This window comes from Polyodon spathula, chromosome 17 (genome assembly GCF_017654505.1).
Source record: "Polyodon spathula isolate WHYD16114869_AA chromosome 17, ASM1765450v1, whole genome shotgun sequence".
Lineage (NCBI taxonomy): Eukaryota > Metazoa > Chordata > Actinopteri > Acipenseriformes > Polyodontidae > Polyodon > Polyodon spathula.
In genome coordinates this window covers 30,049,474-30,064,934 of record NC_054550.1, presented here as the reverse complement: position 1 = coordinate 30,064,934, position 15,461 = coordinate 30,049,474, and the positions used below count along the sequence as shown (strand labels likewise).

The following is a 15,461-nucleotide window of genomic DNA, read 5'->3' as shown; positions in this document are numbered from 1 at the left end:
TTGGTTAGCATTGATATGCAGAGCTGATTGCCCTCTGTTTGAAAAGACGAACAATGTCATCCTAGACGCAGTACTGTTCTCTGCCTCCACAGTGAAGGTCCTTATTATGTACAGCGCTAACCTACATTCACAAACAATAGAGGAGATGAGGTCTTTTGTTTTGAGATTCAAAATGTAATGAACACTGCGCAATAACAGGAAACAAAAAGCGTATTGTACCAAGATTAATTGATCTTTCCTTTTCTATGAACACTTAGGGACATGCAAATTAGACATTATTATTGTCCCTTACGTTTAAGTAAAATCAGTTTGGTTAAATGCAAAACAACAAAAAAAAAAGGTTTTTGTTTCAAACATAAATGAGTGTACTATGTTTAGCTTCTGGTGGCATGTCAGTGGAATTCTGCGAAAAAGGAACTAATGCCAGAGACTGTGGAGCTTTGCTGAGCAGGCAAAGGGTGTGTTTGGAATCAATAACACTTGTTTACAAATGGTGCTGCAGTCACATGGGCGCCATTAGCCTCCAAGTTCTCCTGTAGACACTGTCTGAACTCGGATCAATGGGATAAGACACATTCTTTATAGTAACTCCTACATTCAGTTCACTTGAGACATGATTATATCTCTAAATAGCATCACCATTCTGCAATACATATAGTATATTGTTTAACAGGTCTTTAACAAGCTTTATAGACTTCTCTATTGTTACTTCTCATTCCCCTCTGAAGGCATCTTGACTGCAGTTTCCTTCCGCAGTTCAGCCAGGCTTTCTGTTTCCATAGCAACCACTCACATTTCACATACCTCAAAGCAGTATATCATAGATCACCAGGGTAAAACAGGAAATACCATTCTGTGCTTAATGCTGCCTTTCAGAAAAAAAGCTACATACACTTACTGGTGTGTTTACGGTCAGCAATGGTAACCAGATGTATGCTGATATAAGTAATTTCTATACAGTCTATACACTTGTATTACATTAACTTAGTTAGAAGGATAGTTGTGTTAACACAGATACAGCACACTACAGCACATAACCCTGACTTCAAGAGCTATTTTAAGAAGCAGCTGGAGAACAGAAAAGAACACAAAAAGTACCAGAGAAGTAAACTAGGATTATTTGATTCAATCTTCCAAACTAGTTGAAAGCAAATGAAAACATGTTTTTTGCATAAAGCAGTTCACACAATTACATCCAACAGTGCTTTGATAGAACTGCTGATGGAGAATATGAGAAAAACAAACCAATTGTACTAGATCAGTCATGAAATATCACATTACACCATTTGCAACAACAAAAATTAAACTCTATTATGGGAGGTTTGACTGCTGCGGGCTGCTGCGATGAATGACACACTTGAAAGCTAAAATCACAACCAAGCCCTCCCCTTTGGGTTGCTCTGTAAAGTATGTTTTACAGTTAAGGATGAGTAAAACATGTTTAAATAAAAGGGTATGATAGAACCCATATGGCCATACAGTGTTTCTAATTACAATAGACATTGGTGAGATTAAAAATAAATGTTAGTGTGCTCAATTTTAACCCAATATTAATTACTAATATGGAAACATTCACCTGAAGTACAGTATAAAAAACAGTTCACTGCTTTGTTAATCAGGGGATGAGTGACCCATTGGTTTTGAGTGTGTAGGTCTACAACATCAGCAAAAAAAATACAAGAGACCTCATTTTAAAGTCAAAAGTTATATCTAACCATTAAAATGCCAACCTTGGAATGTGAGATATTTAACTGGCACCCAGTGACTCTAGTTCGCCGTACAAGGCACCCATGGGTTTAGATTCTAAAAAAATGTTTTCTAAGAAACACTGATCAACTGGGACTGCCGACATCTGCAACCAGAACAGTATCCCTTTGTGTGCTGATGGGGATGAGAAATAAAAAATGTTATTTTATCCCACTATGCAAAGCGATCCCAAGTAGCTTTCTCTATTCACTTACTGATGGAAATCTCTAATCAGCTATTAATTAGAGTCATATATTGTTCACATCATGTTTTACATTTTGTGAATCCACACTTACAGTAGGATGCATCTTTTTTCTATGAACATTGCAATTAAACACTTTACAGTAATGCCTTCCATGTCTGTCTTCAGAATGAGTTTCATTACTATAAAAAAATAAAACATTAAAAGAATTGACCAGAAATAAAAAGCCCCAAAATAAAAAAAATGCATTACTTTTTCATTTTATAACAACTTCTGTCATACATTTGAAATTTACTTAAAATATACAGTATGTTTTTCATATTAAACAACAGCACAGCTTCATAATGCTCCATTAACATGATCAAATTTAAATATACACAACAGACCTGCCAAAAATATCAGTAATCACAGAAACGTAATATTTAAAATGACATTTCTGAAAACTGCATCCATACATTATATATTGTGCTGAACTGATGAAATATGACATGTCACACTTCAAATAGGACTGTACCTACAGCATATGTAAGGTATAAACCATGACGGGCCGTACGGTTCCCATGATATATACCATGCCTGGGGTGGTGATAAGGCCTGAGGCGTGAGCTGACGATCTTTAACCAACCCAGAAGTGGTATATATCATCAGAACCGCACTGCCCGAAGTGGTTTATGCCGCTTATAACACGGCTACCTGTAATTTGTGGGAAGAAAAATAATTACAGCACATTTAAATTAAGACAAAACCAGAAACATTTGTGTAATACCACCCCAAACTTAATCTAATTAAATTCATTGTTCGCTTATTAAAAATAAATTGCACTTGTTCATTTATTGTGAATTTCTTCATTAAAAGTGCCATCTCACTAAAAACTAGAGGACTGAGAACAAGCTGGATGATGGGCGGAGTTTCAAATGACACTAAGGAAGTAATGAGAGCAGCTGCGATGGAGACTGAAGCCGGATTTTGAGGAGAGTTTGTAAACTCATATGTGAGGCGCACATATTCTAGTACGTTTTCATTCTTTTGGACCGCAAAAGATGTTTTTGTTAGTTGTCTGAAACCCTTGCGTCCTAGTCGATGATCCAATCGGTCTTTACGCACCAATCCGACCGTGGTGTCAGGGGACAGTACCTCAATTTCCAGCAGACACTTCAAATCCAGGCTGGTGATTCAGGGGGTGGTGTCTGGCCTTTACCTGCTTTTCTAAGAGTTTTCTTGACTAACAGGAATACATTATTGCTGGTTTTAAACTCGCTGTCAGCAGAGATGTTAAAACCGCTACTGTTAAAATATGTATTTAGTCCAGCTCAGTGTTATAAAACTGGAGACTGAATACTGGTCCCCAGGAACTACTTGAACTGGCATAAAATTCCATTAATGTTGTTGAGATTTTTTGGACTTCTTTCCATAAAATGAATGTTCATATTTTTGTTCATTAAGTACACTAACCAGCCCATGCTTTATTGGTTTTTTTCAATCTTTGTTTTCTTAATATTTCATTTAGCTGTTCCTCATCTACTTCGATGTGTCTACTCTTGCTGGTGAACTTATTTTATTTATTTATTTTTTCCAGATGGATTGCTATCTTCACTCAGAAAGTTGGTGTTGTACCAGTTATGTGGCGTTTCATCCCTAAATATTAAAGGAAATAGGTGAAATGCCACTCCTTTTCGGCTGTGGTTTTGTAACTTAACAAATAAAATGGCAGTTTGTCATGGAATTTAGAATGTAGTGGTGCATTGTGATTTATTCAGAGTGAAGCAGCTCATTAGTATGCAAGCCATGACATACGCTATATATATATGCACAGTCATGTGATGCTGTTTAACCAATCAGAGGTGGTTATTTTTCCAAGCCGTGTTATAAATGAAAACATTCTAATATGGAGGTCAATTATGTGTAGGCCATTTGACAACTACTATTTTATAATAACCCATTTTCATTTTCACACACACACTAAAAATGTCAATAACCTGATACAGTTTTACATGACAGTTGCTTTTAAGGTGGCTTACTGAGTCCACATAGAATCAGATGGAACAATTTTTATACAGTAAATACATTATTAGGGGCGGTTAGCTGTACTGTATGTGTACATGTAATAATGTAAGTGTGACATACATACATATGTACGTCCGTACGTACAGCCAGACAGGCAAGCAGGTTCCTCTATAGTCTGATACTCTCAAGAATATTAAAAGACTGTGTTAACCTATGTATACCAAACCAGGAATAATACAAATTATCATCAAGACAAATCAGCGGCTAAAAATAAACGAATGGGCTTTAAAAAAAAACCTGGGTACAGTCAGAAATGAAATACAGCTGTAATGCCAGGACTGCAGTAGAGCAGACAGCTCACGGTGCACTCACTGTATCAGAGGACGAATGCAGAGAGAATGAAAAGCATTACTGAGACATTACCAGATTTGTGCAACATGAGGCTCTTAGAAGTGACTAATCTCCAAATGTATAATTGTTGCATTAGGCTACTTGTAACCAGTTGAATACACAATAGCTGTATAATCTCAAACAGCTGTATAAAATGGATGTTTAATGACTTAAACTGCATCTGTGCCAATAATAATAATAATAATAATAATAATAATAATAATAATAATAATAATTTAAAAAATCAATCAATCAGGTGTTATTATTTTTATATATCCAGTAGTGCATATGAAATTTGCAACAGCAAGACAAAATTATTAGCAATAAAATAGTACTTACTAGCATCAGTCAGGAAAAAGCCTTCACAGCTTCTTTTCCTACTGCTTGAGGTTAAGCATGTATTCAGTCACTCCAATGTTTTCCAAATTTTTTGTTTTGCTCCATAATACCTCTTTAAATTACTGCTTTTGAAAATGTAGATAAAAATGTGTTTTGCACTTGTTCTGCTAAAATGTACAATAACAATCCCCTTGCCGTTTATTGACATACACCTCTTTTTCCAAAATTAAAGCATACATATTCATCATGCTGAATCATTATAAAAGTATTTCTATACAACATTCACAATTATTTATTACATACTTGGAATGAACATTTTAAACTAGGGTCCTAGTGATGAATTGGGTCTGTTAACAATCAATTAACCTGTGCATCTCTAGTTTTAAATATGCTAGTTCTGACCTTGTCAGGGGACACCCTGATGTATGGAGAAGTCAACGAAGCAGCACAGTAAAAAGCACTCAACCTTTATCACCATACTGAAATCAGTAAGAGAACATATGGCTCTTTTTACTTCCACTACATCATAATGGTGTATTTCTTCACTGACAAAGAGAATGGTCTGCACACTTTTCATCTGATTTAACTGTTCCAAATGCTAACTGGGAACACTTATGTCAAACAGCTTTCTGTCCCAAAGTTCAAAGTGCTCTACAGAGCCCAGTTGTGGTACATGTGCACAATTCTCCCTTCTGAAGATCTCTCAACAATTAAATACAACATGACAATCAGCCCCACTGGCCTATGACCAGGTTATTTTATAATCTAGACTCAGAAACCATCAACTAATTAACTGGTGTCATCCACCCCACTATTTCACAGCTAAAAGCACTGGGCTCTAATAAATGTGGGCTGTTTCAATACCTTTGTCTGATTAAATGCCTTGAGCACTTTCACTGACTTTGTACCAAATCTCCACTTTTCAGTCATTCAGCAAATAGATGAAATCTGGAAAAGGTTGTTCCGATTCTCCAAAAGAAGCCGCATCGCTTTTCATGAAAACATTAAGATTCCAAAAATCAATTCCCCTTAACTAGTGTGAAAAGTGCTGCGTATGCCCTATTTGATAGCAGATCACATAGGGTAGAGGTTATTGTATCATCATTAGTGCTTCCATAAGACATTCTGTTCAGTTGAAATCGTATCTACTTTTCCACCTATTTTGCAAAGGTTTTTTTTCCCTTCGGTGCTGACTACAGGCCAGTAGAATATAATGTGAGGTTGATTTCCTGATAACTAAGCCAAGCCCTTGCAAAAGGTCCAGGACATAAGTAATAAGTAAGAATACTAAGTAATTAGTTCCAATAAAATTATCAACACAGCTATAATGACAGGTACCTTCCTATAATGAAGATAAACACACACATACAGTATATAATTTGATGTAAATGAGAATTTACAGTGACCTCTACAGTATTTGCTCACTTCTAATGCAATACATTATTTAAGACATACAAAGTTAGAAATAGCTAGTGTAATTTGCTTGTCAACTTGAGAGGCAACTCAGAGCTATTGAAGAGTTTGCAGGGTACATCCTCTTGTTACTTCAACAATGCATTAAGTACTTCGCTCAAGAGCAACGCTCATCAAGTAATACAAAACTGTAACTCCTGCCAAGAATGATTCTGGTTTGAAGCAGGTCTAACTACTGCATTAAACAAAAAGACAGAGGTTTGTGGCACAATATCTAGTGTGTAAGTGTGGCCTAACAGAGCTCAGAACAGAAACTGCCAGTGTGTTATAATTAAGGGCACTCAAACCCTGAGTAAGTTGTCTTTGTTAACATCAGCTGAATTTGTAAGTGCTGTTGCCCCTCTGAGCCAAGGTCTGTTTATTTAATATTCGAAAAAGGTTGGCAAATCACAAAAAAAGTATTCATAAATGAGGCAAACGAAAAGTAAGCCATATAGGCACAGTTTACAATAATCAATATGCCACATAGTGACTTCAAAAATGATTCGTCATAAAAATGTCTTTCAGAACCACACAATAGTGAAAAAACAATTAAGCATATGCTTTTGATAGAGCGCATTTGTCATGGGTCATACTTTCTAAGCAGGCATTGAAAAACACGTTTGCTTTTCATCATTGTAGTATGTATGGTGCTTGTGCTGCTTATACATGACTGCTACTCTGTCCTTATCTAAAACAAGCAGTCAGAGCACAACTGGAACTCTACTGTATGCAGCATGTGCTGTTCTATGTTCATTTTAAGATGCTGACATTTATAAAGAATTAGTTTGGCTTTCTAAGAACTACCAAACAATAAAAATGGAGATTTGAAAACATGTTATATTAGTAATAGCTGTTTTACCTAGAAGAGATTAACATGAAAAAGATCATCTGTCATAAACATGAACTATTAAAAGTTAGGAAGACAAACTAGGCAATGTGTAGACATAACCCTTATTTAGATGTTAATGATGTTAGAATCACAAGCTTTTTCCCTGCGTTTGTTTCTCAGTCACTCCAGATGTCTCTCCCACACTAACTTCAGTTACACAACACAGGTGTTCTTCACAGCCTCAATGTGGTGACGTCTGTTTCATGTTGATAACAACTCAGCTAACCCCAAAGAAGAAAAAACATTTGCCACAGCCTGCCAATTATACAGGTATTTCAACCGAGCACCTTCAGTGTATCACCTACCAGTCTGTGCTTGCTTGGGATATGTGGGTGAAAACATAGTTCAAAAACAAAAAACAAAAAACCGCACATTTTATTTGTTACTATTATATCATAGCACACAATATACTGTATAGTTGTAATGTTACATGGTTACTTTGTTTGCTTATGATTAAAGGTACAGTTTTGCTATTTGATGGTTTAAACTATTTTTTTTAATTAACCCAATAACATACCAGAAACTTCATAAAAGGTGATCCCTGGCACATATACACACACACACACACACACACACACACACACACACACATGTGGTGATTATATATATATATATATATATATATAATATATATATTATATATATATATATATATATATATATAATATAATATTGTTTCTTGAGCTGTAACAAAGCTTATAGATAACATTCACAACCCTTCACTGCTGCAGCGTCAGTAGGAGTCTAACTGTTTGGCTTGAATGACAACGTGTCAAGCAGGTTTTAACAGCTAGCAAGCTTGTGTATCAACAGCTAAAAACTAAATTTAAGAAATGTAAACAAACTAGGAAGAACTACCTTCTGAGGGAGTGAACTCAAGTCTAAGCTATTTCACTGACATCAATAAATCAGATTTTAGTATACATCTGTACATGACTGGTACACAGCATCTTTAAATACAGTTTCTTGGCACATTAACAGTAGCAACCTATAACCATCCTACAACAGTACACTAATCATAAAAGTCTGTTTAAAATGCAGCATATGGACATTGTTAATTTAATTGTTTTTGTTTTGAAACATGGTGAAATAACTTAAGAATATACTGTGTGGGGCTACTGTTATTCTAACAGAAGAAGGGTAAGAGATACGAAAGCAAGTTGTCTAATGTGATACAATCAGAGGTGGATGCAGATTACAATGGTTATTTTTTATATCTGGATAAAACACTCAATGGCAGTATACAAATTAATACAGAATAGACATAAATGTCTCTTTATTGAAGATAGTGAGAAAGACTATTTTTACAAAAGTTTCTTTTAGTACAGTATTACTACTAAAAGCAGATTCTACTTACTGCTGATCTTATTTTCTATTTACTTTATAATGTATTACTTCAAATCTAAATTACAGTGACCATTATAAAACCATCATATTACATGTTTATTTTATTTTGACTGCACTAAGCTACTGTATAAGAACTTTGTCGAACACCCAAGTGGCAGCACTAGCAGCTACATTTTTATCGCAAAAGATTTAGGGCACAATGCTGATGTGCAGTCTCAGTGGCAGCAAATCATAAAAATTATTAAAAAAAACCACTTTAAATCAATATTTCTGTTTGCTAATATGAACAACTGTCCTTTTAATTTGCTTGCAAAAGTCAAAGCTGTCATTGCTACATTAATATATTCCTCTGTGATACAATTACAACAGTTCGTCTTTCTACTTTATTGACCCTCAAGTACCGGTATACAGAAGATAAATCAATAACAGATTCCTTTGTGGTATATTTAAAATTAAAATAAGCCATATATATTGTGGCATATCCTAAAATATCTTTTTATCTTTTAAAACCCTCTGTATGTTCAGACTATGCAATGCATTTCTGAAATATACACATATACATTATTTAAAGCGCAAGTACCGGGGTTCCGAAAAACATAGCGTTACACGTCCCCATGTGTTGCTACAACTGTTTAAAAAACATATTACTGTGTTTATTACTGTTTATTAAATAACTATTACTGTGTTGTTTTTTTGGGGGTTTTTTTTGGTTTTTTTTAATCGCTTTTCCTGCAGTGATTTAGAGGACAGATCTCAAACCCCTGTGCACTAGAGCAGTTATTTTGTTTTGAAGAGCTTTAAAACAGACATTAAAGTTATAAAGTTGTCAAGATGTTAACAATGAAAAGAAAAATTACAGGTACATTATTTAAACAGTTGTAACAACACGTATGGACTTATAATGCTATACTTATAATGCTGTATTTTACAGAACCCAGCTACTTGTACTCTTTAATAACCATGGCAACCAAAAAAAAAAGGTTTACCTTTTTTAATTCATCTACATTTCATAATACGGCAGCTTCGAACACATGATTTTATGCAGTTTTACAATTCTTTAGGAATCACTTAATCATGATGGATCTTTCTGTAACATATTTAGCAATTAACTTGAAGCCACCATCAGTATTTAAAAAGATTTAGTTCCCGTAACACCAGACTCAAGTACAGTAGTACTGCAACTCTTGTCAGGAAAATTCGGAATACTAGAGTCACTTATAGCTTAAGCTCTTCAATGCTGTAACCAACCCATTAGCGAAGAAGCAGAACAAAGAGGACACACTTCATATCTTTTATGTGCCTATTTACTTCCACTTACCACTTTATTACATTGACTGGCTCAAAAGGCATCATTATTGCGAATGAAAGTCAGTCCATTTATCAGTAAGCACCCTACAATGAAAACAAAACAAAAAAAAAAACCTGATACAATCAAAGGATGGACCAGGCCCACTAATAAAGCAAACAAGTTTTATTTTTTTTCAATCTGTTAGATATCCAGCCATAACTTCACAGCCGGAGTGACCTCCTCCCTTTTTTTTTTTCAGCGTCTATATATAGAAATTTCATTTGTATTGGTGATAATTACTTGTTTGCTATCTACAGTGATTACCATTGTGTTTGCTTGACCATCCTCCAGACAAGCTTACGAAGAGAAAGTACTGAAGTACCAATTTGATAGCACTTACATTATTTATGTTGTATAGGGCCCTATTCACAAATATTGAAGGACTGTTTTAATGAATGACCTAGGCAATGACTGAGCATTATAACCATCATTTAATTTCATTAAAAGATATAAATCGACCAGTTTCCTACTTTCCAACTCCAGGTAATCGACAGTCCGTCCCCCTGTTGTAACCCTTTACAGTACAGCAGTAAACAAGGTGCGCTGGCACAAAACTGAAAATTTGGGGCGAAATGCCCTGTAATTAACTGTGAACTCTTCACAGTACTCCATCCAGACACATATACATTAAAAGAAGGGGAGTGAATTGAATTGTTGCCAGAAGCCAAAAATGTGTTTAAGAAATTCTTCAAAATCTGTTTCTAACCAGGGAAAATATAAATTGCACTCACTAATTCTTTTTTTTTAATCTATCCAGGTGCTGAACACTAGTGCCATTGTTCGAAAAGGCTGGTTTACCGAGTATATGCAAATAACCAAGAGGTCCTCTTGTGCAACTTTGAAGTGAATCAAAAGACTTGTTCAATGAAATCCAATATCCAATAAACCCAAAACAGGTCTATCAACTTTTTGTAGAATACCGGTATTATTTGCCAAATAATGAGAACATTACATGAGTGCACTACCTTGTAAAAGAACTCCATTTTTTCTGAAGAATGGACTCCCTGGCCAAATAGGTGGGCTTGACATGCTGAAAAGAAACAGAAGGAGTTGGTTAGAGATGTTTCACATGAAATAAACCTTGGAGAATGACTACTACAGGACACCATATACTAAAAACAAATTTCATATGCCAAAATAACAACTAGAATTTCTTAGAGGATCACATTTTAAATTCAAACCCCATTAAACTGATCTCGTCACACGTATTGAGTTAGGTGGTCTCAAACTAAACACCAGCGACAATTACAAAAGCATCACAAGCCAGCAGAATAAGGAGTCTCAGCTTGAGGTGTGCTTGCCTAGCAATGAGGGAAAGCGCTGATGATGCTTCCCGGCACACTGTTTCTCAATATGAGCACTACATTTTACAAATAACATGAAAAAAAAACCTCCATAACGTAAGGACATCTTTATTTTCCAATATTAACAAAAACATCTGTCCTTTATTGTTATCCTTTAAAGTAGGTTCCCAGCACATACACTGCAAGTCTAACAAGTTAGATAAACAACAGTGTAGCTATGGAAATAAATACAGTTTCACCCTAAGACACTGCACCCTATATCACAACACAAAGATCAGCTGTTCTGCTAGTCTTTCTGACTAGGATCATCTGTTCCTTTTAGATATAAATGTAAACAACCATCTTTAACTTCAGTCACTGTGCATCGGTTCCAGTTTATCTATGCTTCTACGCCCCCACAGTACAACAACCGCAAATTACTACTTTACACTTCAGGCAGCAGATGAACCATAATTAAATAATTGTGAGTTATGGTGCATAATTATGAATGAAAAGGAATACACTGTTCTTGGCACAGATTACCAGTATAGACTCAGTTGATCATTTGGAATATAGATTTGATGGTGTCAAATATATATTCTGCAGTATTGGCACACACTGTAATTAAAACAAAACAGAAAGTACTGCATTTAGCTTAACAGTGTGTACCAGTGGCAAATATGATTTTATTGCAAACTATTTCTAGTAGTAATATTTAGTGCATTTTCATTGTCCTCCTAACAAACAATATAATGTTACTGAAGCCATGTCAATAGGTTGGTCTGAAGGAACTGGATGCCCAGCAGAGGTTTTGTTCATAGTAACCTTTTATTCAATTTGTAACCGTTCTGCCTGTAACATGGGCTGAGGCTGATTGTGTGCCATCACCCATGCACACTCCAACCAGGCTTCTTATTCTCTGCTCATTTCCACAAGCATGTGCATGAGCCACAATGAGGTCACAATCCGTCACAGTGTGCTACACAATTGTTCCAATGTAAATGCAGCACAAAAGTACATACATATGTTTTTTTAATAAGTAAATAAATTCAATAAGGACTTATTGCTCTACCAGTCAACATAGTTCAACATAGGCCCAAACTCATTTAGTCGCTGATTATTCTACTGTTATTACATTTTATATATCTGCAAGGTATTTTTTTCTCTGTCTTCTACAGTGTTTGTTTGCTAATGTTACAGCTTTGCAGGCAATTTATCTATGTATCTAGTGGAACCTTTTTTTCTCATCTGGTTCAAAGGATGACTGCCTGGCACAGCTTCCCTAACACTGAAATTATACTTGCTATCCCAGCAGGCAAAGAATATCTAACTTATAAAAAGGACATTTAATGTCTTTAACATCTAAAAGTAGACAGAAGACCTGGTCTGAACAAATGCAGTCATGATTCATGTTTTCCATATCAAGCCATGTAACTAGCTCCGAATAAGGTATCTGTCTCATTAAATAAGACACATGTGTTTTTGACAAGTCAGCTTCAGCTCTAATGAGAAATCTACAAACGCAATCATACAAAACCGGTGATCTAGTCTTTATTCTTTGCAAATAAACAGCCAAACACATCAAGAAATTTGTCATGATGCTTTGTTCATAGATGTTACAAATTAATTGTGTACGTATCTTCATCAGTCCCTTAACCCCTGTATTAGTTTTTATATTAAGAATAATTTTTGATGCTCGACACAAGTATGCACTAAACACTCACTCTGGGTCCCAGAATTAAAAACAAAAAAAAACAAAACAAAAAAAACTAGTGTGGGATTTATAAATGAAAACCCCAATGTTCACTTGACTCAGGAGGGCATATTGTACATTTTGGGAGCTGCATAATATATACTTTAATACAAACTTTTCTGTGGAATATAATACTATGCATGGCAGTATGTTAAAATAGTCTCAAAATAATAAACAGTATGCTGACTTCAGAGTTGGTTTGATCGGTAAAGGAACATCCTATAGAATACTTGGAAGGTAGCATGAAAAAACTAAAAAAAGTGAACAGACAAACTATTCAGCACATTCTTCCACACACTTGGTCATATAAACAACACATTCAAATGTTAAGTTTTTCCAGCTGTATCATTTCTTGTCTGAACCCTATCCTGATGTTTGTTGGAAGTGATTAAAATACATTTTACTGTTTCTTGCCAGCAGCTGGAGAGTAGGGTAACATCTCCATTAGCATAGCTGTTGCCTAGCAACTCTCACCCCCTACCAACAGCACTACAGTAACCCTTTTATGTAAAGGTATTCTGATAGTGTTTGTTAAAGGCCCAAGCACCAATTGTAACCAAAAAAATGGTTTTAAAAATCATATATTTTTTTGCAGATATAAAAACTGCATTCATAAAGTGTGTCTGGATATTCTGTGCCTTGCAAGATGGAAATAGAAAGTGTTTTACAGCTTAAAAGTATGTCAAAGCAGGCCTCTGCCATTGCTCTCTGCTCCCAGAGGTGTTGATTTTATCATTACACCACAGGGTTCCTCGGTAGCTGATTGGTGGGGGAACATCTGTTTATATTAGACAGGCACACATGTTTTGCATCATGTTACAGTGAGGGTATGCGTTGCTATGGACACCACATGCTTGTGATAGAAAGTTCTTTTCAATCAACTGTTAGGTCAGCAAAACAAACATACCAAACTTTTGCAGTGCGAGGAAAAAAAACTGTGCATTGCAGTAACTAAACCCTTCACTTAGGATGTAAGAAAAATCTATCCAGCCACAATGACAAAATCAGCAATACACATCTTTCAAAAAAAAAAAAAAAAAAAATTGTATATACAAGTACACTTTACATTTGTAGGCTTAGACGTCAGCATATGTACTGGCAAAACTATGATGGAGGGTTTTTCATTGCATTTTAAAGTAATAGCAAGTGCTGTTGTGCAAAACCATAAATTACTACAACTGGTGGGCAGTACAAGTGTTTTTTCTGATGAAAATATATGGGGGTTCAACAAATATCCCATTGTTATTAGGCAGACTTCATAAATTTTGTGAGGTGATAAAAATTAATTGTGCTGTACATCTGCAAATATTTTAAACATACATATATTAATAAAACACATTTCCTTAATGAGATTGTTGTGCAACAGAAAATAAACTTGATTTATTTAGTTCTTGTGCCAAACAGACCTTTGCTCTTTGTAAACTTCAGCGCAAACAGACTATTTCTGAAAATGTTAACATTTGTCTAAACCACAGGGACATTTTAACTCAAAGCATTCCTGTTTGCTTTTATTTGAAACACATGTGCCACTAGTAGAAACCTTATCCATACAAATCTTTGATTTCATTCTTAGCTCCATGTCCTGGGGGTTTGTAATGCTAACACTCTACTTCTCAAACCGGATTGTCTCACCAACTTGAGTGTAACTGTTGAATTAATTTCCTAACAAAAGCTAGGCTCCTTTTTGATTCTATAATCTCATTTCAAATCCCCTTGCCCACTCCCTTCTCTTTTTACCCTTGAAATTACAATCCTCTTTCACTAATCTCAAGACTAATTGGTGCCAGCACTGAAATCACTAGTGCCATGTTTTTTTTTCCCTACATTTACTTTATTCTGGCACAGTATAAGGCTGCCTTCCAGTGAACCAGGCAGTTCACAATGAATCTATTCTTATGAAAAAGTGATGAACACACAGCTAACATTACTGGAAAGAATTTAGGGTCTAAATCTCACAGCTGGAACAGCAAGATTCAATACATTCTGTGAAATTCATACATTCCTGAGAAAATAAATAACAAATCACTCATTCCTCCAGCAATTAGTAGAACGGCATTATCATTGTATAGTTTGTGGTAATAATGCAACAAAAATAAGTTTTGCAGGTGAAACTAGAGACCTATGAGAAACAAGTCTGCAACGAACTTCTTCAAAATTACACTTTCAGTAAAGAAAAATATGTGAAATGCAAGTTGCAAATGTATTGGTTCAATTTATGAATAAGCTACATTTAATGTTGCCATATCTATATATTTTGTGTAAACTAACCAGTAAACTGAATAGCGTTTAGGAAAAATAACTTAACAGCTGACTTAACTATTCACAGATGTAAAAACAACAGACTACTGTAGCCTACATTTTTAGATTGTCTCCTCTACTTTACAAAGTATAAATATATGGCCATTGCCTGTGGCTTAACTATTTGTATATTTTAACAATTTTGTACACTTCTGATTGAAAGCCAGTTTCTTTTGAATATGTTCAAAAGAGCTCTATGTAAATTGAACAGCCTGCCAAAGCATTTTAGAATTACATTATACAGCCACAGCTGGAGCTCACAGTGAATAAAATAAATGCATTTAGCATGTTAGATCTGGAAACCTCATAATTTTTAAATTCCTATTTCCATTACAATTGCTGTCTAACTTTCTGAATGATCCTATAATTTTCCATTAAGGTGGAAAGTAATGTGAGAAACTTGTACA

The 15,461-nt window shown here is 35.1% G+C and overlaps 1 protein-coding gene across 4 annotated transcripts in view; it reads right to left on the bottom strand.

Moving 5' to 3' along the window:
- Positions 1-15,461, bottom strand: part of foxn3 (forkhead box N3) — a 67,760-nt gene that overhangs the window by 12,712 nt on the left and 39,587 nt on the right. For all 4 annotated transcript variants that reach the window (XM_041276129.1, XM_041276127.1, XM_041276130.1 and 1 more), the window contains one exon: positions 10,686-10,750. In XM_041276129.1, coding sequence (XP_041132063.1) covers positions 10,686-10,750 — 65 coding nt within the window. The remainder of the gene's footprint in view (positions 1-10,685; positions 10,751-15,461) is intronic.